The 22,726-nt window shown below is 45.7% G+C and overlaps 1 protein-coding gene across 15 annotated transcripts in view; it reads right to left on the bottom strand.

Moving 5' to 3' along the window:
• The window catches only part of ANK2 (ankyrin 2), a 171,903-nt gene extending 150,402 nt beyond the window's left edge, over positions 1-21,501 (bottom strand). For 10 of the 15 annotated variants that reach the window (XM_027906384.1, XM_027906380.1, XM_027906386.1 and 7 more), the window contains exon 1: positions 21,362-21,493. In XM_027906384.1, the coding sequence (XP_027762185.1) occupies positions 21,362-21,442 (81 nt within the window). In that variant the 5' untranslated portion in view covers positions 21,443-21,493. Of the gene's footprint in view, positions 1-21,361 lie in introns of all 15 variants that reach the window. The other 5 variants (XM_027906375.1, XM_027906377.1, XM_027906395.1 and 2 more) reach the window with 3 other exon arrangements.
• Between the last annotated feature and the right edge of the window lie 1,225 nt (positions 21,502-22,726).

The following is a 22,726-nucleotide window of genomic DNA, read 5'->3' as shown; positions in this document are numbered from 1 at the left end:
TTCTGCACCACAATACCTTCCCTGTGTCTCCAAATTTGTTATTGTGTCGTGGCTTAACACGCTGAGGAGGTTACATCAGCCAGCCTAGGGTGTACCTGCACACAACACTCAGTTTTCCCAGGAGAGAGAACAGCACGTGGTTTCTCGCCCTCCATCAGCAGAGATGCACTTGGGATTTCACGCTCCCTTTCAACACAGAGAAAGGGCAAATCTTCCACTTTCAAAAGCAAAACGTATTCCTTTCAGTTACCAACACAGGCGCCTGGGAGAGAGGTGTTTTCCACAAGCTCATCGTTCCCCAGAGGCAGAAAGAAAACTGTGCCCGGTGAGGACAGAGGAGTAACCTCTGCGAAGCCTCCTGCTGGTTTATGCTCTGTATGATCTCAGATGAGCTGCTGCTGTGCAGTCACGTGCAAGGGGGCTATTTCTGAATTAATCACGCATCAAACTGCATGTGTGTGCAGGAATAGTTGCTTCAGCTGCCGTTTTGCACAGGAGAGCACAAAAAAAAAAAAAAAGATTATTGCTGGTTTGCCCTTTGGTTTCTTCTCCCCGATTCATTTACTGGTGCTGTTTTAACCTGTTCCTGTGCTGGGAAAAGGAATTTCTGCAGCAAAGAAATATGTCTGGCAGGATTCTACGTGTGGTCTCACCTCCCACAGCATCTTAAACTGAGAGGTGTGTACTTAACCTTGCACCACACAGCAATGTAACCAAGGTGAGGCGTGTGGGGGAAGATGCAGCTGGTAGCCTGGGAGGAGAGCGAGGGGGCTGTGGAAGAAAATGGTATCAGACAGGAAAGGATGCTAAAGCCCTTTCATTTCTAGGAGCATTAAGAGGCACATCTACAGCCGTTTTTATTCTGTGATCTTTCCACCATTACAAGCTCAAATAAGGAAATTAACCCCTGAGATGTGGGAGCTGAATGCTGAGGGCTCAATGTGGAAAAAATGAGAGCGATGAGGCTCCCACTTAAAACCTAAAAAATTCCTAATTAAGACCATAATCTTTATTCAACCCCATTACACGCATGTACTGTGAGATAGTCTGTAATTAAGGATCACATAGTATACATATATTCATGAGACCTCTGCCCCCTTCAGTGAGCAGGCCCAGGCAGCACACACTTAAGAAACAGAGCTTTGAGCGCTTATTTTCTCCTTGATGCTCAATGGGTGGCAGAAGGACTTTCACTCTCCACGATAAACCTCATTTCTGAAGATTAAATTATTAATTCCCCTCACAGGCCTTTCTGTAGTTCTCTCTGTTAAATATATATATAGCTTTAATAAGTACTAACGCATTTATTTTCAAGAATAGCCCTGTGAAATGAAAGGGACTTAATCTTCAATTCACAAGGCCAAAGGAATCCTCTCATTTCAGCTGCAACAACCAGGAACAAGCTGAATCTTATTTTTCAGGAGACATACGTGACACAGAACGTTTGTATTTCAAAAGTGGCATTTCTATTGGCTTCATCTGCTATAACGGGGCTCACCATCCGTACAGGTAGACCGGGAATCACGAGCCAACCTGTCAAATGAGGGAACTGTCAGCTGTCCTTGAAAACTTGGGTCTTCCCACGCGAGCAGAACCACGTAGGAACTTTGAAAGAGAGCAAAATCAGAGCCCACATCTCCAGGGCAGGGCTCTGTTTCCTAAATGGCCAACTCTGCTCCCCTTCCCATGATCCCACATCTTAGACATCCCATTTCCAACACAGCCCAAGCAAGAACGTCGCCCTCCTCTGATTGGTGATGGAGCTGGGCTCTATTTTGCCATGATATATAGGACTTAAACACATCTGACTTTACCAGAGCGATGCATGGGAGAACAAACACCTTATTTCTGGCACTTCCTAATCTTTATGCATAACTGTCCTCAGACTTGCTCCTGGGAACGTCTGGATGCTCAGAAACACACAAAGGGTCGGGCCACTGTGTCACCAGCACTGCCACCGTTTGTACCTGCACACAGGCTGCACCCCCAGCACTGCTAAAACACAGAATAGGATGAGACAGCTATAAAACCAACCATATGGAAAGGGAATAACTTCCCATTAGCAAGCACTGGACATAATGCCAGCTTGTGGCCTGCCTTCCAAACAAGCCCCTGGACCAAAGGGTCGTCTGTTGACACCTCCTTACTCCTTTTGGCAGCCAGGCTCATCTTCTCTCTTCCACCATGCCTTATCCTTGCCATGCAGTAGTATTTCCCCATGCCCCTTCTCCTTCCAGAGAGTCCCTGTCCTGTCCTGTCCTCCCCATCAGATTTTTTTTCGGATCCACCTCCAGGCAGCACTCAGTATTCTATGGAAAATCAGAAGGCTCGGCAGCAAGCCTGCTCAGACTCATCCCTCTTCAATTCCAACACCTTCCCTCCTCCCGGCAGCAGGTCCCGGGGAGGGCACCCGTTGACCCGCAGCGCGGCTGCCACGCTGCAAACACACCGGGAAGAGCGTGAGCCAAGGACACGGCTCCCTCGCCGCGGCCGATCCCAGCAGATGGGGTCAGCAGAGATCCCGGTGCCGGCTGCCGTGCGCGTTCCCTGCCCCCGATCCCACGGCGTCATTAAGGGCGGATGGCGAGGATGGGATCGGTACCGCGGAGAGCCCCACGGTCCCCATGGCAACGGAGCCTGCGACTCGGCGCGGGCGGGGCACAAAACATCCCTGCACGGCCTGGGTGGGGATTGGCACGGCATGAGCCAGTGAGCTCCGCAGCGTTCCCGGACTCCGAGGACCTGCACGACACACGCTTTGCCGCCATCAGCGTGCCACACTCCGGCAAATTTGGCAGATGTGCCTCCCGCAGCAAACGCCGGCGTGGGATGAGCACTAAACACGGTAAGGAGGCAAGGAGGGACCGCGGTCCAGACGCCGGAGAGGGAGCAGACACTTGCAGGGTGTTTCTGGCTCATCTGCCGGTTTTCTATTTTTCTCCAGGCAAAACACACTGAAATTCTGTAAAATTGTGTAGAGTGCTACATTCTCTGTGCTTCTGCCAACCACCTCGGTGACTTCAGCAGATAAACACGTCTACAAAAGTAAGAAACCTCTGACAGCAGCTGCGTGATTATATTAATGCACACAGATAAAAATGGAAACCTGAAGTTCCACATACCTACCACCATACAGATTAACTATTTTTTAGCATAGACCTCCACTTCCTACCACCCTTTTTTTCCTCATACTCTCCAAACCGGGTGAAGAAAGCGGGTTTCCCCTCTGCCCTCACCATCCAGGACATTCCAGGACTTACTGTAACACCTACACAGTATAATAAACTGGCTACATTTCTTCTCTCCCTTTGCTTTGCCGACTTCCTCATAAATAGCCTGAGTTTGCATGTAACTGTACTATTGAAATACCAAACAAATTGTTTCTTTGATACTGAATGACAACACAAAAGCCATGCAATTCCTGTAAAGCTTCCTGTATAAACATACACTGATGCAAAATGCTGTTGCAGTTTGGATTCTCTTGCCTTAAATAATGGGGAAATTACTCTGTTTCTTTACCCACCGAAGTTTTTGCCTCTCTATGCCCACACACAGACATCTGTATATATATTTACTTTAAGCCTTTGCTAAATAATCACTGACCAGAAGAAAAAAAGAACAGAAGACCGAAATACCCAATCTGCAACAGTCTCAAGAGCAAGACAGTTGGGGTACAGGGCTGCTACAAAGTACTATAGATAAGTCAGCTTATTTCTAATTGACCTAGGACTCAACCCATAAGAAAATGAGTTCTTGCAGCTTTACCAGCCCTATTAAACTCTATTTCTACAGAAGCCCGCAGTAACAAGAGTCTTAAAACGCATTAGTAAATTATAATTAGGGATTTCTTATCTCTTTTACATGCTTACAAATTAAAATCCAACTAAGTCAAAGAAAAGCTTCCATTGACTGAGAAGGCTTTGGAGAATGGCCCTGGAATTTCTACTGATGCTAACACAGGAACTGTGTTTGTAAAGGAGAAACAAGAAGCTGATGCTTTGCCAAGGAGAAAAACCACAAACAACGTGTGGGGAACGTTGTTCTGCATAGCAGGAGAGCAGGTGGAAGGCAGACAGCTTTGACTCCCAGCAAAAAGTGAGCAGAAAACCCTATTTGCCAGGGATTAGGAGCTCACAGAGCTCAATCCCAAAGCAGCAGGTCAGGCACTGTCTGGGCCCAGCCATATCACTCACCTGCTATAAAGAATCTGCCCAGAAGAGTTGGCTTATGGGGAATGTTTCCTACCACACACACATCACACCTAAGCCTATTTACCTTAAATATTAATGCAAGGACACCTGCTCACACTCTGGTGACCTCAGGGTTAGTGTCTCGTGGCTTCGTTCTTCAGGGCAAAAAGAGCAAGACTTAAATTCAGCAAATTAAATTAAATTAATCCTTTTTCCCATGACAACAATTTTCCCTAACAGTGATAGACTGCATGGCCCAGCATTGGGACAGTTAATTAGGCTCTACTAACAGTGCTCTGTTTCTGCAGGATTTCTGTGCATTTCTGCCTTCTGACTGGACACAAGTTGTTTTAGTTTTTTATTTAGTTTGTATTTAGTTTTGTATTTAAAAAAAAAAAATCTCAGAAATGCACAGACACTATTGAGAAATAAAAGTAATTAAAACCCAACTGCCTGCATCTTCAGGTTCTCTGCATTCTTACCTTATGCTTTTTGTAAGAACCACACAGAGCCTTAAAATACCTTTTAAAAAATATGTTCTAGACACACCTTATGTTCCCTGTAAGTATAACAGCATCCCACATTAAGTTTGTATCATGTCTCTACCAACAGGTGTGAGAACACTTCAGTTAATTCATAAAAAACCTAACGGACAGGAATATTTTGTAGCAGGATACATTGCACCTCCATGGGATTGTTAGCTCAGTAGGTAGGGTGCTCAAAATAAATGTCCCTCTCTGGGGACACAATTCACTGCTGGGCTCTTCTCTCAGTAGTCAACAGCTCTAGAAACTCGTACACAAATCATAAAATCATGGAACAGTTTGGGTTGAAAGGGACTTTAAAGGTCATCCAGTACAATTCCACTGCCATGTGCATAATTTAGTCTCATGGAAAGACAGATAGCTTTAGAACTTGCCTGAGCTTCTACTCTGAATTGTGCTCAAATCATTCATTACATTCAGCAAAAATTAAGCATATTGATTCCCTCATATCAAGGGTAAATACATATCAAAAATGCTAATAATTCATTACAGTAAACAACCTATTGCTGCTTGTTCCAGGCACCAGTAGCCTTACAAATTCACAATCCTATATCCAAGCACAGACAGAAATAAGCACTTCTCAGAACAGAACTCAAAATAATTGGCTTCCTACCCCTGCCTCCAGTCTGACACTTCCAGTGATTCCAGAAAAGCAGTCTCAGTTGGGAGGGTTTTGGAACCTGGAAAGGAGTGAATTGTCCATGCCTGGGATGGGGATTTGTATCCCGTGAGGAATCAGATCATCAAATCACTTCCCACAGAAACTCGGGAGTGTTTTAGGCAACTTTCAGTGCAAACATCTCTCTGTGCTTATAAAAAATTCCTGGTCAAACTTCTTCAGCTGGATAATGGCTTGCCAAAACAACACACTTAATGAGGTGTCTTAGCAGATTACAAAAATATCTATTTCCCACTGAAAAAGTTGCCTTTGCTTAGAGATGGGGAGAAAAACAAAGAGAGAGAGAGAGAGTACAGCACAAAAAAATCCCTTCCACCCTGCTGAAACTATCGCTTTCAACAACAGCAATCACTGCCAGTCAGGACTCAAAATTAATGAGGAACCTGGGGATGGGGAAGAAAAAAAAAAACAAATTCCCCAAGATAAAACTATGTTTGGATGGTAATCTGCAGCACTACCCAGCGCTGCTCAGAGCAGTCAGAACTAGGGTATAAACAGCCACCCAGCGTGGCAGTCAGGTTATCTGCAGGCTGATTAACCTGCTGGAGATTGCCTGGTTTGATGTTTCACCTCAGGGCATCTCTATAAATAAACCTAAGCACCGTTCCCACACTTTTCCAAAAAAAACACCACGCAAGAAACTTGCATGGTGGACATTGTGGCTCCAGCATACATGGCAGGACATCCTGTGATGCAAGGGCAAAATACGGCTATTTTTTGTGCTTATCCCACAACTAAGACACTGATATATATATCTACATACATATATCTACCATTCCAAATAGAATTCCAAGCTGAAGATGCACCTCTGGGTAGCTCCAGAGTAGGACCACACTTGTAAATGTTACAGCCCGAGCGTCTGTCAGTGGAGTGACGTCATTTCTGCTTTATTTTAAAATCACGCTGCAGGAAAGGTCAGCCCTCTGTTACCACCTGACGTGGATCTGCTGGACAAGCCAAAGGAATTGTGCTGACTAGGATGTGGTGAGGACCTGTCCTTGGAATTGGTCCTACAGAAGAAGGAATGAGGCAATTGGGATGGTTTCTCCCTCTGTAATTTCATTCCTGTGCCAGACCCGTTTGGTCATTCAGGACAAACCACCTTAGCCATTTTCTCCCATCATCACCAGTAACATCCAAACCATCCCAAATTTGGCCAAGCTGTTCCAGAAGCCTGAACAGCTTTCCCTGAAACACTGGGCTAATGACTATAATCCCCAGCAGTGTTACTGAGGTGGCAAAATCTCAAGGGCCTGGAACTGGTGATGATGGAGTGACAATGGGCTTAGGGACAAAGTCTCTTTGTGTTGATAAACTGGGTGTGCTCGGTACCAGCAGCTGGAACTAATATTTATTTCCTTTGTTTTTCCTTCTTTTTCTTGTATTCAGTGGTATAAGCACCAGTAGCAGCCAAAAAGGTTGCTAACCAAGCTGTGGAAGGCACAGTTACAATTCGAAGGCAATAAAATACAGCAAAGGTCGAGTTTTGTGTTAAAAAAACTTGAAAATTGATGACCTGATGTTCTGATCTGTACACATCAGTGATTTGTACCAAAGCTCTGGAACTAAGGAAAAACGGGACGAGAAAAAAGAAGGAAGAGTGAAGCTCTGCCACAGGCTGTCCAGGGCAGTGATGGAGTCACCATAAAATCCCAGAACGGTTTGGGTTGGGAGGGACCTTAATGTTTATCCAGTCCCACCCCCTGCCATGGGCAGGGACACTTCCCACTAGCCCAGGTTGCTCCAAGCCCCATCCAGCCTGGCCTTGGACACTCCAGGGATGGGGCAGCCACAGCTTCTCTGAGCAGGCTGTAAAAAAAAAAATCTCCCTGGCAGGATGTAAAAGATGTGCAGATGTGGCACCTGGGACAGGGGTTAGTAGTGGCCTTGGCAATGCTGGGGAAACAGTTGCACTCAGTGGTCTCAGAGGGCTTTTCCATCCTAACTGATTCCATGACTTTTGCACCAAGAGCAGACAACAGCAAAGAACAAAGAGCTTTTGACTGGTCAGCCAAAATTTTGCAACCCAGAAAACCCCTTAAAAATCTGTTAAAACAGTCCAATAGTAAGGATTTTGAGCGAGGCTCTGCTGACCTACCTAGGAGTACTTCTGTCCTCTGAAATCCCAAGAACACGGTGACAGTCATGGAGCTGCTCTGTCTGAGTGTCCACTGGGCCCCCCAATGACACCTGCATGGCTCAGCAAAAGCAGGACTGCGAACAGCTCCCTGCTGACTGGATCGCAGGAAACATTGGATAACCTTCACAAAATCACCCAGAGGACTCCCAGAACAATGGAGCAGCCCTGACATAAAGGGAATAATGATCACAGGAGCAGCCAAAGCGAATTCGTTAGGAACTAATCAGGTCAAATAAATTGCAGGGCTTGGGGTGGTTTTATTTTAATAAGCCTTTCAAGCGGACCTGCATAAGCAAACTGGTATGGAATCAATGGAGATAAAACTATAAAAATAAGGTTGTTTCCTAATAAAATGGAGAAAACCATTCTTTGCTGGGCATCTCTGACCTAAGAATGCTGGAGATGAGACACTGGATTTGTAAAAAGTAAAAACACAGGTGAGGAGATCCCTCACCCAGAAGAGGAGGGGCTGCAATCAGCTGTGCCCTACTCATCACACTGCCCAAAACCCGGTTTCAGCTTCAAAAACCACAACTGGGAAAAAGGAGACCAAGAAAAAGTTTAAAACAAGCTCACATCAATCAACAATTCTACCCATCTAAGTGGAGTTTTCACGGGTTTCTGCCAGTAGATATGATGCAGAAAGATGGCTCTGCACTGACAGACTTCCCACCTTCTTCAGCTCTAACTGGTAGTGCTCGTGCAGTCAGCTGCTAATTGCATTAGCTGTTATTTCCAACATAAATACAGAACACAGATATCTCCTTACCCCATTTGTCTCTTCAAAAGCATTGCCTAGTTGTGGCATAAAGAGCTTTCCCCAGAAAATAATCAGAGGGAAAAATTCTGCTGCAGATACGCTAATTCCAGTGGACATCTTAGTTATGAAGACCTGCCTTTGATTTGGACACTTGCTTCAAGAAAATTAACATACAAACCAGAAATTATCACAGATAAGACAAAGGATGAAATTAATTTTAACATTTCTGTCCTTTTTTTCTTTTTTTCTTCCTTCTCCTTTACTTCCAGTCAGAACATTTAAAGTTCCATGTTCTGTGGATTGCAAAAGGGGGGCTGGTGCCTTTCATTCACCCACTAACACCTGTCAGGTGGATTCTGGTACCACCTAAAGTGGCTTTTGTCCTGCAGCATAAAAATAGATGATTACCTTGTTAACCTGCTCTGTCTCTTTTGCTGACACACAGAGGGTGTAACAAAGTCACAAACACAGAGTGGGTTGGAAAGCACCTTAAGGATCAAGGTCAGCAGCACAGGTTCCTTAATCTACAAACAGCCACATTTTAAAATGCCTAAGTGAGAGAGTGGACCTTCCTAGTCTGAGAAAGGGGGGGTCAAATAATGCTTGGAACAAATTATATAAAATTCTTTCTAGCTAATTCTGTTCATGTTATTAAAATGCCTTACATTTATCTCAGGGAACTGTGGAGCTGACAGTATTAATGCTCATTATAGAACTGCACAGAGATGCTGCTTTAAAGCTAAAATGCCCCAGGCAGAGGGCAGGAGCCCCCCAGATCCAGCACTTCCCAGGAGGCAGCTCATGGAGAGGCAGGAAAGAAAGAGCAGCCACTACCACTATCACTATTTTATCCTTTCCAATATCTTATTTGAGGAAATACGAGCAGCTAATAACACGAAGGATGTTTTTAAATTGTACAAGAGCCCCAAGGCCAGGACTGGCATCCCACTACCAACACACAGGGGGGACTTGGTGCATCCCACGTGCTGGGCATGGGAGATGTGCACCTACAGGAAAAACCTACACACACCCCATCCCCACTGAACACATACTGTAGGAAAGCTGCTAATTATTTCCCAACATTTCTCAGCCTTCCTAATTTCTAACTTCCATTGCAGCCACCCAAAGTCAGTGCATCCATTCCTTGTCTGCAAATAACCACCAGAATCAGCACGTTTCTGAGGTGACATGCATCCATAAATGCATATTGGCCTGGCAATACAGAAACAAATGCAGCCAAACTGACACAAACCCTTCTGAAAACTCTCTCGGGGCTTTTAAATATCAATTACTTTGTTTTAAAATGTAAACCATGAGAAAACATATGTGTATATAGCGTTTCAAATTAATACACCAATGCAAATAGAGGGTGATCAGAGGGATGGAGCAGCTCTGATGGGAGGGAGTTGGGATTGTTCAGCCTGGAGAAGAGGAAGCTTTGGGGTGACCGAATTGTGGCCTTCCAGTGCCTGAAGGAGCTACAAGAAAGAAGGAGAGAGACTATTTCCAAGGGCCTGGAGTGACAGGACAAGGGGGAATGGCCTTAAGGTCCCTTCAAAACCCAGGCCACTCTACAGTTCCATGATTTATAAAGGTCCTCTGAGAGAAGATGAGGTGTGGGAGGGCACCTTTTCCACTAAAGACTGGGAAGGTGAGTGGGGAAGCTGCTGCTCATTAATCTTGGCCGACGGCCAGGCTGTCACCACCCACTGTGACACCCGCTCTCAGGGAGCCCAGCACCTGCACAGGGGTGACAATGCAACCAGCAAAGGACAAGAGCTTGAATAAATTCTGAACTAAACGCTTGGCTGGCAGCCAAGTACAGTGAGACAGAGGTTTTTGGCATATTCTTTAAAAATACCAAGAGAAGAGATGAAGGAAAGGGGATGATATATCATATTTTCAAAATTAAGTCTAAAGAACGGTGAGCTGCTGATAAACCCCCTATATCTTTCAGAATTAAAATGCAATTATTTTCCAAGATTGTTCCTTTTTGGCTTTCAAGTTATTTTCCCAAAAACCTTTCCATAATTTTATCTTCTGTGAGTCTCCATTTTATTTCACTGAAATTATATTATGTGCCAGCAATCCAATTGTGAAACCTCTGCATTTAGTAAGTTCCCAGAGGCTAACAGAAACATTTCTTCATCTAGAACAGCTGAAGAAATAGTTCTTCATTTGAGCAGACAGATACATGGAAGGCATTTAACGACCTAAGAAAGAAACCCAGTGAGCACTGCACAGACTGACACCCTGCATGGCTGGAGTGGACAAAGGCCTTCAGCAACCATTTGAACCCCAGGTGGAGGCCAAACCTGAACATTCATATCCATTTGAACAGATGCTGAATGAGATCAACGTGAAGAAACTCTGTTTGTTTTGCCTCTGTCCTGAAATGTTTTGCTGGGCAAAATTTACCTAAACCAGAAAAAAAAAAAAAACAAACCTAAATAATCCCCACTGTTATTTCTAAATGGCTTTCCACACCTCCTGTCCACTTGAAAGGAACTCCTCAAACCAGTCACAGCAAAGCTTCCCTAGGTTGGGGGCTTTGTCTGACGTGACAGGGCAATGCTAGAGTGTTCAAATTCACACACAAAACAAATAGGAACCTCACTTTGTGTTTTGGAAACAACCTGATCTGCCAAAAACTCATCCTGATTTCCAGCAACACTAGGAGGCTTGGAGGAAACTAGTGAAAGAGAACTCTGAGGGTTACAAAAATAAATAAATAAGAAATAAATAAATAAATAAAGCCGTGAAAATAACTCTCCCCAGAAGAAACTGTTGTGATGTCATCTGGAATAAATAATCTACCTACACATTTCACCACCTCAAGGCGACGTGTGATGGACTTACTCAATCTTTACTGCTGTAGGTCACAGCTAAGCACTGCTTTTATATTTTAAAGGTCAATTGACATGCTTCAGGAAGAAGTAACTGCATGTTTCCACAGGTATCTGCTGAATTTTATGGCACAAGCTGGGAAATGGACTGATGGTATCATGTTTTCCACAAACATCAATATAAACTAATGGTTCTCATTACTACCGCAATAAAACCATCCAATAATTTTATTAGGTAACAAGGAAAAATTTTCCAGAGAAGGATCAAATACCTGGCTCCAGAATTTATCAATCCAAGCTCTAAGTATATTGAAAACCACTCCTAATTCAGCTATTCACGTAGCTACACGCCATAAACGTCAAGGGTAAACGAGGAAATATTCAACTCATTGCTGGTGGGATGGATCTCAAAGCCACTAAAGGGAAGTAAAAATTACTGAAGTCAATGAAAATCCTGCCATAAACTTCAGCAAGCTTTGACTCAGGCTCTAAAAATGAGTTGTGGGGTTTGTATGAACGTGGCTAAGGGTCTGCTTTCCTCGGCACATCCAACCTGGACGAGTCCCTGGACACTTCGTGTAAACTCTGAGAAAAGACTTTGGGCTCAGAAGGGGAAAGTAAAGGGCATGGAGAGCGAAGAGAAGAGGCAAGGTATTTAAAGAGGGGGTGTGTGGGAAATAAGGGGCCTTGAAGCTGGTCCCCAGCAGTGGGAGGGAGGCAGGAGAGCTGAAGATCACTGGATTCTCAGCCTTGTTCTGGCACTTGCACCTGAGGATGCCCCAGGCAAACCACTGCAAACAACTGTGATCCCAATTCCTCCCATAAAGCACATTAGCTGCAATGATGAAAAATGCTGTTTGTGGAAAGGAGTGTATATTAATATCACCACTACTAGAATGGCAGCTTCATCTCAGCTGGTCGAAGCAAGCATTAGAGCAACATAAATCACACTCTCATTTCACTGGGGGTTTTGAGGCAGGAAAAAAGTACCAAATAATTACCTGTTTTTCATGCTTTTCCAATAAAGGGTTTCTGTAAGTGCATGGTAGTGAAAAGCACCTCTCTGGTGTTCTAGTCAAGCACCCAAACTGTCACACAGAGAATCAGCCTCACCTTCTCTCCCCTCCCAGAGCTGGTCATTTCCACCCATTCCCGTCCTGTCTCCTCTGCAGGGAGGAAGAGGAGAGCTCAAACCCAAATGGGATTCTTACTCTGCTTCCCAGGAAAGACAACAGAGAGGCCCAAACCCATAACCCCACCAGTGCCAGAACTTATTTGTAAACCCGACTGCAAATGCCACAGCTGTGCTACAGACTTTGGAGACTGGAAGACTTTCCAGACTGGAATCTGAAGTATTTGGTTTCCTTCTGTATTAAACAGAGCTTCTCTTTTGGGCAGTTAAACTATGTCTTTCTCAGAAAGTTCCAGTAAAAGGTTAACCATTTGTTCCCTCTTTCAGGGAAAAAGAAAAATAAAATTTACCATCACATTCATCCTCCCAGAGGGCAGATGGGAGAAAAAAAACAGAGGTCCCAGTTCAAATGTCATTCACCCACATGAATGATCCACTAACTCTGGTCTCCACCATCAGCACCCAACACATGAAGCTTCCCTGACTCCAGCTCACACTCAACTGGATTTGTAACCATATCTTTGTCACTTTGATTGCGTCAATCAAAAAGGTGGCTCCCATTAACTGTATTTACTGCTTTCATTCAGTGACTGGGTTGTTGTGGTTTTTTTTAATTAAATGCATTTGTTTTCCATTTAGGTGAAGCTACATTATGCAGAAGACATTTCCAGCAGGATTTTTTCACTCATTCACTAAAATAAACTGGGATACCATTCACAGAACTGCTGTATAGGTACAAGCCAGGTTGTATTGTTTCTGTTCAGAGGTAACAACTGGTTTATAACAACGATTTCTAAGAAAGGCAAGTTGTACATCACTACCCTAATTGCTGTCAGCCACATTTCCAGTGGGCCACACTCCTAAGCTCCCTCTGCAAAGGAGCAATCTCGAATCTTAAAGTGTACATTAGTGCATAATGAGATCCTGGCAGCTGTTTTCCAACTGAAAGCCATCGCCTGCTGCTTCTGTTGGTGATGTGGCTGTGAAAAAAGCAGTTCTGCTGACGAGCAGGGGGGAGAGAGGCGTGTACAAATACACGGCCTCACGTATAATTAACCACAAGCCCTCGCACACTTGCACCTCCCAACACAATTACAGCGACTGCACGCTCTGCAAGGGCTGTGGTTCCCTCGGAAAACACCTTCTGCATCGTTAGAACAGGTTAATTAAAAAATAAATGCAGCAACAAAAGCTGGGCTTGCCTTTCAGGCGGGGTGCACAAGGTACAGGAGGGGATATTTGCACCTCTCCCCCCCAACTCTGAAGTGCACCAAAGCAAACAGTAACTCTGCTCTACACTTGACCCGTTTAGCTGGCATTTCCCACCACACAAGAGGCCATCAGCAGTTCAGAGGGCCAAGGGGAGGTCGGAGCCATCTCCAACCAGAGCTGGGGGGCTTGGCCAGGGCAGTGACCTTTAGACAAGGCTTCTCTCCCCCTCGTTTTCGGGAACGCTGCAGTCATCGCTGTGCCTTCAGCATGAGCAAAGCAGCTCCAGCACGAGTGGAAATGCCAGCTCATAAAGCGCCTTTCTTCAGTGCTTCAAAGCTAATGAGCATGAATCACAGATTGATTGGAAAATCTGCGCCCATTCCAGCGCTTCTGTTTCCTGATGTTCACCCTGCTCTGCTCTGCCCTGTCAGAGGTATAGGGAGACAAGAGCCCAGCTCCCCGCTGATGGGAGCTGGCAGAGCCCTGCTGGCTGTACCAAATCCACACTCCCAGCCAGCACTGACTGCGGCCCACTGCGCTCTGTGCCGAGCTCCAGAAAAAAACATGGAATACAGCACACCACCACACCCTGAGCGCACACACACACAGCCCTCCTGCTGTTTATGCCTATTCATTCATTCTTTTTATTAGATCATGCCACTGTATCCCCACCAGGACGGTCAGATGAGGTTTCTAAGGATTTGCACCATGAATAACTGCCACTGTTCCTTGACATTTGTATGTTGACATCTGCTCTCTGATACTGAAAGCTGCCAGATGTATTAGATATTTAAGATGTTTTAAAAAGAGGGGCTAGCAGAGCCCTTCAGTCACAGGAAAAAAAGCACAGTTTCTACTACAGTAAGAGATAAACAAGGTTCAGAATTGTGTATTCTGTAACAGGGTGGGAACTGTTTATAAACATCAGTTGTTTATAAACATTCATTTAAACTTCAAAACTATCACCCATGTTCTTCATTGCCTCATCTACACCGACACACACTCCAAACTCTGCCTTATATAAAGGAACCCCAGGACAGGAACAATTAGCAGATTTAATTGATCATGGAGCTAAATCGTTGCAGGAATCTGTGCGTTCCTGGTGCCAAGTGAAATCCATACCCTCTGTTCGCTCACATCCAGTACTAGAGCATAATATAAACACATGGCAGCCAAGACTGGATGAAACAAATAAAAACAACCGATCCCTCCTGAACTACTCAGCCTGTGGCAGAACCCTGTGTGCTGTTTAACCTAGAAAATCACTTCCAGCTGCAATTACTGCCGTTTGCTCTCTCCTTTCCTTAGGAGCTGATCCTATTCTCCAGGGAGCGCTTCATTCATGGACTAAATCCGTGTGTGTGTGTCTGAGCTAAACGGAGAGAACACAGAAGTAGGTTACAAATTGTGTACCTGCTGGTAACACAAGTGCAGCCAGCTGGAAGGAACCACAGAAGAGGTGAGGTAACATGAGTTGGTGTCTACCTTTACTCCTTAAACTCCTGTGCGCTCAAGGAACGTTTTTATTTCACGAAGGTTTGGGGAAGACCAATCCATGCCCACAGGTTTGATTTGCAGTGCCCTCAAGGATGCACTGACTTATTGTTTAAAAGGTATAAAGATATAATACTCCATTTCCAGCCTCCAAAATCACACTGCAAAAAGATAATTTGAAAATCAATTACATGCCTTTTCAACTATGAATTTTTTACCAGAAAGTGACCTGAAGCAATTCACTGCCTCTCTCATGCAATTTTAGAAACTACTCTGAGGGAGCCTTAAATATTGGCCCATCTCCATCTGCTTTTTAAATATTTCTCTCTCCTGTGTTTGGTGCCAGAGAACAATGAAATCAAGTGGAAATAAATGAGAAAATGCAAAATTACAAGGATCCCGCTGAAAGACTAACAGTACAGCACATTTCTACTGAAAATGCACCGAGGAAATAGTGCATTATTCCTACACAATGTAGGAATAATAAGAGTAAGTTCAAACTTTCAGCTCAGCAATTCCTGTCACCAAGACAAAAGCAGCCTACTTAATCAGCTAGGAAAGATTTCGAAATAATTAATTCCTGCAAATAAATGAGGATGGAATGGCTCCTAGCCATCTTATTATTTTTTTTGGTCTCCCTCTGTTCCTTGCATTTCAGAGCTCCAGGGCTCCCAGTGTCTAACCTAAATATCTACGTGCTGCATATGTCAGCCTCAATTTGGAGAGTGAAGAAACCTCCCTCGCCAGAAATGCCATCCAAAGCATCGGCACAAGATGCCCAGCGGAGAGAGGGACACAGAGCCACCAAACCACGGGATCTCTGATGGGGAGAGGCAGGTAAGAGGGGAGGAGGCAGGGACAGAGCACGTGGCTGCCTCCAGCGTGGCCCTGATGTCCCCAGAGAGGCAGGACAGGCAGTTTTAAGCGCAGCTCGGGCTCTGTCACCGCAGGAAGGCGCGAGGAGGCTGCGAGATGTGCGAAGGCGAGACAATATGTGCCATCCCTGACAGCCTCAGGCACCCCGCAGGGAGAAGGGGAAGCTGGCTGGGGAACAAGGGACTTGCTTCTCTGACTCAGCTGATGTTTGCCAAACACTGGTGAAAATGAGCAAGAAGCGAGAACGGTAAACCGGGAGCCTGGAACGCAAGGCAGGCGGATGCAGGATCAACGTGCCACACTGCTCCGTGGAACAGCCCCCACTCCATCACAGATCACTGCCTCCGTGCTCTCTTCACAGTGTTTCACCTGGGAAATGCAGCAATGCCACAAACCTGCTGATACACTGAAACCACTCACCCCTTTGCAGATTCCTGTCGCTCTGTTAAGAAAACCCCAGTGTTTTTAAAAGCAATGGGTGTATTTACTTTAAAGCCCCTTCTAAGGAGCTGTGTTAGCTCTAAGACTTGTTCATTGCTCATCCCAGAGCACGAGAGTGTTTGAAGTGACCCTGTTCCACTAGAACATGAAGACCTAGAAAAGCCAGGCTCAGCTGTGTGGCTGAGACCATGTGCCCTCTTCCACCTTACACATTTTAGGCTGTTAGAAAAAAAAACACAGTAACACACAACGCTCCAGTCCAGATGTTCAGCTCTATCACCCGTTATTATTTTCCCTGTCTCGCTGCTGTAAGGGAATGGAAATTATTTCCCCTGAGTGTCAATCACCACAGGGGCTGCTGAGAGGGAAGCACAGAGTGTTTGCTGATGCAATGGTTGCTCTGCAGCAACTTGGGGCACGGAGCGAGAGATTCTATCCCGCAGTGGGACGAATACACACCGGTTTTGGTTTGTTACCATCACACACAGCACACAAAGCTAAACACATCAGAGCAGCTACAGCTACAACGTCAGTTTTATAGCTGGGACAAAATGTGCTGGAAGCCCTGTGATAGGAAGAAAAGGCAAAGGGAACAAGCAAATCCTGCTCTCAGTAATGCAAGAACATCAGTGGAGTTGCATCAGATTCAGGACAGCGCAAACCACGTTACAGCACGGGGCAGACATTCAGGAACGCGACTGCTCTGACCCTTAACAGTCTTAACAAACCTGTCTCCCACCTCCCTGACTTAAAAACAAGTTCACCTTTTCCCCATCCATTCTCTTCTTTCCAGAACAAATTCTACTGCCATTTCTCTGCCTGTTTACTTCCATGTAAATTAGATTAGCTCCACTGAAAGCAAGGCGGTTCCAGTTCTCTCCCACTGGTTCAGCTGAAAGAATAAGACCTTGCAGAAGCTGCATTACCAGTAAAATTACCAATACTGAACACCAGTGAGCTGGGTTAACTTGTAACTAGCACTTTTCCTTTGTGATAAAGCCTTTTAGGTATCCTACTGCTGAAAGAGAGGAAAGCCTGTGTTTTTCCTCATTAGCTCTTTCTGCCTGTTCAATTTGCTGCGTATCGACCGCAGGAAAACCTTTCTTCTGAAACCAGAGGACGTGATCTCTCTCAGAAGAGGCAGCAGACTCTGTTCTCATCCTGGTTGGATCACCAAACAGCACAGCCAAGAGCAGCGTGGCCACAGCTATTTGTCTGTCACCAGTAGTAACGGCAGAGCCTGGGAAAGAGCAGCACCTGGAGAAGGCAAAGTGGGGCTCAGCCACCTTGGAATGATGGCATTTTAGGGACACACCACCCAGCAGATTGCAACTGCCGTCACACCAGTCCCCACACCGATTTTGGAAGAGATGGACACTGTTTTAAAATACTTAAATAGCCCCATTTACCATCAACTACTCTGTTGTTTAAGGTTATTATGGCACCACAGATGATGATGGTGATAGCACAGCAACACAGGAGCACGAGGGACCTCCTCGAAGGGCCTGAATCCAGTCCAGCGACACGTTAGAAAAATCACATCTCATTCATAATTCAGTTTCTCTTGGCTCTTTATCTGATTAAACCCATTAGAAGGCTGCAGAAAAGGATCATTTCCTTTTCTTCTCAGATAGCCTTTTGCTTGAGCACACTAAAGCCAAGCTCCTCTGCATTTTGCTTGCTCTTCTAGCAATCCCTCTCCACATGCTTTGTGTACGTTTGGATTCTTGTTCCTGAATCTTGTTCCTGAACAACATTATGCTTGTACTCCAAAATGGGTGTCAATTACCTTATGTACAGAATAAACAATCACAAGTAATCAAAACTAATTAAAAGCATTTGCTTGTACACTCTGATGATTCCATTAGCATGTATACAACTTCCACTAGAAGTACCTCACCTAATGCACCCCCATTTTATTTAAAAGTGGGAGATTATGCTTCGGTAAGGAAAAGAAGTCTCATTTCTTTTCCTTTAAGTCAACATTACAACTTCCTCCAAGTCTTTTCCAGTATGAGCCTGACTCCAAGCTTTTAATTTCTCTTAAAGAATGAGCAATACCCAGTGACAAGACTGGAATTCTGCTATAAGCTAAAATGGATTATTTTTGCACTAAAACACCAACGGTGTGGGGTTTAGGAAGAACTTGTACTTTTAGAAAGAACCTGTGGCTTCTGGAAAGCCCTTTGCCACCAGTGCTTTTAGTACTAGATATGGGAACAGGCTTCAGTTTTTCACAATGAACAACAGTGGCTGGCTTTCATCTCAATCACTCTAGAATTTAAAAACATCCTTGAAAGGAATTCTAGGAATTTAGCACTTGGACCCATCACAATATGTACTTGGTAAAGGACAGAAGGAGACATCAAAAAACTAGTATATTATAAATTTATGATCCCTTGCTGCACTACTCCCTCAACAGCAGTGCTGGCTACCAAGATGAGAGGACCAGCTCCAAGTGCTGCTCTCAGCAGGTTTCCATCAAGTTACACCAGCAGCAGAATGACCCTGTTCTGTTCTCTTTCTGCATCCCAGTGCTCTCCAATATTAGAACTGGATGAACCCAGATTTTTCTTCAAGGAACACACATTCTGTCATATCCCAGTTATCACATGGAGGAGAAATACCACAGGAAAACTGGATGCAACCCTACAAATGAATCCACAAACCTTTTAAGGCAGCCCACTGACCCACGGGAATGCTCAAAGCCTCAACCATCACCAAAAGGATTGAATTTGGCTTTGTGTAGTTAGAAGTTTTCTCCATTTCATGAAAATTCCAAAACTGAAGCCTTCTTATCTTGGAGTGTGCATGCATTAAAAAAAATGGGGTCCTACTGAAAATTGGAGAAAAGCCTGTGTGGCTTCCCAGCTAGGACACCCTCCTGGAACACAGCAGATCCACGTGAACACTGTATCCGAGATAAGCTGCTCTCGGCCTCTCCCAATCCATAGATCAAACTCATCCAGCTCAATTAATATTTAATTATCCACACAAAAGGGATCAACTTCCACAGAACAGATAGAGGGCACGCTGGCTGGTGCAATGCAGCTTCTACGGCAAAAGTAGTTCAGGACCTGAAAAGAGGCTACATTACTTGGGATTTTGGAGCTCTTGCACATGGCACTTTTGCCTCTGTTCCCAAAATAAATTGTGCCTACCTAGTCAAAACACAGAGGAATTCAATTTAGAATTCTTGTACTCTTGGCTATTCTAAAGTGTACCTTTCTCATCAAGAAAATTATCTATTTGGAGGTTTTCAGAAATTAATTCATAGAATTTTAACAAGGAATATTAAAGCTTGGAGCTGTATTTCTTCAGCAAGCCACCAAGGGTAAAGACTCATGAGGGCTTATCCAATACCAGAACTGAGCCACCAACATCCATTGCATCCAAACTCGAGGATTAACAATTTTTGCCTAATATTTGTCAATTGAAAATGCCTAATTAACAGTGCCTGGTCGCAAAAGAGAACTTTAAGAAGATACCCATTTGTTATGTTTTTGAAAAATTAAGATGAAACAGCTGTTGTAAAGACTCTGAATATGGACACTCAATGTAAGAGATGCTTTCCAAGCATTCATTTGGCAATTGTTTCAACCTTGAAAGGCTCTGGGCCACTTGACTTGGAAAACAACAGGAAAACACGAAACCACAAATACATAGATTACAAAAAAAAAAATTCATAAAAACACCCACTTTGACTCCTTGGATCTTCAAAACATCTCTCCTAGTATGATACTGTTCCCAGGTTATCTAAAAGTCAAATTAAAACATGGGGTATGCACTTAATCATTTGATTTTTGCTCCTTCATCCAGCCTTCCATACCCACACAAATAAACCTTTCAAATCCAGAGGTGAGACGAAGCTCATATCCACTCTCCTACTCGGTTCTGCTCAAATATAAGGCCAAGATGCTATATAAAATCCCCCACTGTGTGGAGATCCAGGCAATATTCCAAGCACAATGGGGTGGGGTGAGGATGTTTTTGTTCAAATTCTCGCTTAGACTGGATTCTCTCATGCCTTTATGGTTGCAGGTACAGAACCTTCCCTCTGGGATAAAAAAAGGGCCCAGTGGTGTCACCTATTGCAAAGGAGCTTTTCCTCACCAGGTCAAAGCCTTTGCACAAGTCCCTGCTTACGTGTCTGGGTGTTATTTCAATTTGTAGCAATTTGTCTTACTCGTGCACAGTGTTGATTAAAACGCAAATTCCATGCAAAATGAGGGACCGAAGAATTCATCAGGGAATATACTTTGTACGGATTAAATTCTTCTTCACCCCGCAAGCAGCCCCCCAAATTTCAGTGGGGTAACCCACGTTACACCAATTGACATAAAAGAAGGGGAGGGGGCAATAACTGTAAACCCGTTTATGTCATAATTATGCAGCACCACAGACGTCTTTCCTCCTAAGGGGGAGAGAAAGCCCAAACAGAAATAAATAGCTGCCTGCAATTAAAGCCATTAAAAAGAGATTACCTCAAGCAGGGGGTTGAAGCAGCGGGCACTGCACGCTGCACCTTGCAAATCAACCATTTGTGACAGAGAGACTGGAACGCGCCCCGGGAACTGGGTGTGGCTGGACAATTCACATTTTTACCCCGCTATTTGTCACTAACATCCCTGAATTACCGCGGATGGCACAACAGCCAGCGATGTCTCTCTCTCTCTAGGACTGCTGACAGCACGACCTAAGAAACGCCTCCGGCGAAATACACCGAAGGGCTATAGACCCGCATCTGTGCAGCCCGAAGGAAGAGGGATGGGCAGCAGACGAGCCAGTACCACCTTCTGTCAAAACAAACCGCCCGCTTCCTTCATCAGGGCAGCGCCGCGCCGGGCAGCATCCCCCGTGCCGAACCACGCCAACTTCCACGGCACAAGAAACGCAGGAACCACCCCCCCTCCGGCTCGGCTATCACAGCGCTATGGATTCCACGCGGAGCCCCAACAGCGGGCAGAGCCCCGGCAGCGCAGGAGCACGGCCGGGCTCCGCGCCCCCAAATTCCCCCCCGGCTCCCGGTGCCGCCGCCGCTCCCACCTTCTTGGGTCTCTTCCTGCGCTGGCTGCCCCCGTTGCACTTCTCGCCGCCGTCGCTCTTCTGGGCCGCCTCCTCGTTCATGCTGGCGAGCGGCACTGCCGTGCCATGCAGGCTCGGCGCCCAGCCCCAGCCCCAGCCCCAGCCCCAGCCCAGGGTGGCACCGCCGGGGCCGGCCCGGGGGCGGGCACAGCGGCCGCGTTGCCGTGGAGGCGGCGGCGGCGGGGCGGGGACGGGAGGGGATGGCACACCCCGCGCTGCCGGAGTCACCGATGGTAGCGGTGGGAGATCACCCTGCAAGCTCCTCTCCCGGGCTCCGAGCCCCCTGTGCCGCTGGCAGGCACACCTGCGGCCACTACAGACCGGGCTGCTCCAATCCGCGTCCATCCTGGCCTTGGACACTCACAGGGACGGGGCAGCCACAGCCCCTTGGGGCTATCAGAGCCTCGCCGGTTGTTTTCTCTCCACTCGAAAAGTCGCGTGGGAAAACGCACAGGTTGCACTTCTAACTTCACTAGCCGGACAAAAACCGCAGGGACGGTGTTGGACTGTCCCCAGCCAAGCGCACGTTGAACAAAGCTTTGTTATTGTTTTGCTTTCTTTTAACAGCGGAACCAAGAAACAAAGAGATTTGTGGAGGACGGAGGCTCAGAACAAAGTATTTTCATCAAGATTGGGTTGTGTTCTCCTTCCTCAAAAACGAACCAGCCCTTAAAAAGTCACCAATGCTCCTCCGTGCCTGGCTGTGCTCCGGGAAGGAACACCCTGTGCTTCCTGGGCATCCCACATCATAGGACCACAGAATAATCCGGGTTGGAAGAGACCTGAAAAATCATCTCATCGCAACCCACAGCCATAGGCAGGAACACCTGCCACTATCCCGGGCTGCTCCAAGGCCCGTCCAACCTGGCCTTGAACACTCCCAGGGATGAGGCATCCCCTGTGGCATGAGGTGCAGCTCACACCCTCTCCTCGTCCCCAAACCCACACGCGGGAACGAGGTGTTTGGCCACAACTGTAACATCCCAGAGATGATTCAGTGTCAGCACTAAAGCAGACAATGGCAGCATGATTGACACAGCACAAGGCGTTAGTTTGTACTACTAAAATAAATCACCTCCTCCTTGGTTTGGAAGAACAACACAGCAACATTCACATGTAAATACATGTGAGAATTGCAAATGCATTCTTCTGGTGAACGCTCGAGAAAGAAAAAACATTATATGGTTCCACTTACAACTGAACAAGACAGCCAAGTAACTTGCCCTCCTTCTCAAACAGCAGCAAAGGCAGGGGAACAAAAGAAAAAACTCCCTTTAACTGCTTACTCAGCAGTGGAGAGGCTGGAGAAAGTGGAAAGGACCCAAT

The sequence above is a fragment of the Empidonax traillii genome, unplaced genomic scaffold (assembly GCF_003031625.1).
Source record: "Empidonax traillii isolate 1590-97213 ecotype Southwest subspecies unplaced genomic scaffold, ASM303162v1 scaffold1290:size209104, whole genome shotgun sequence".
Taxonomy (NCBI): domain Eukaryota; kingdom Metazoa; phylum Chordata; class Aves; order Passeriformes; family Tyrannidae; genus Empidonax; species Empidonax traillii.
The sequence above is the reverse complement of the archived record's forward strand: the minus strand, read 5'-3'. Positions and strand labels throughout refer to the sequence as shown.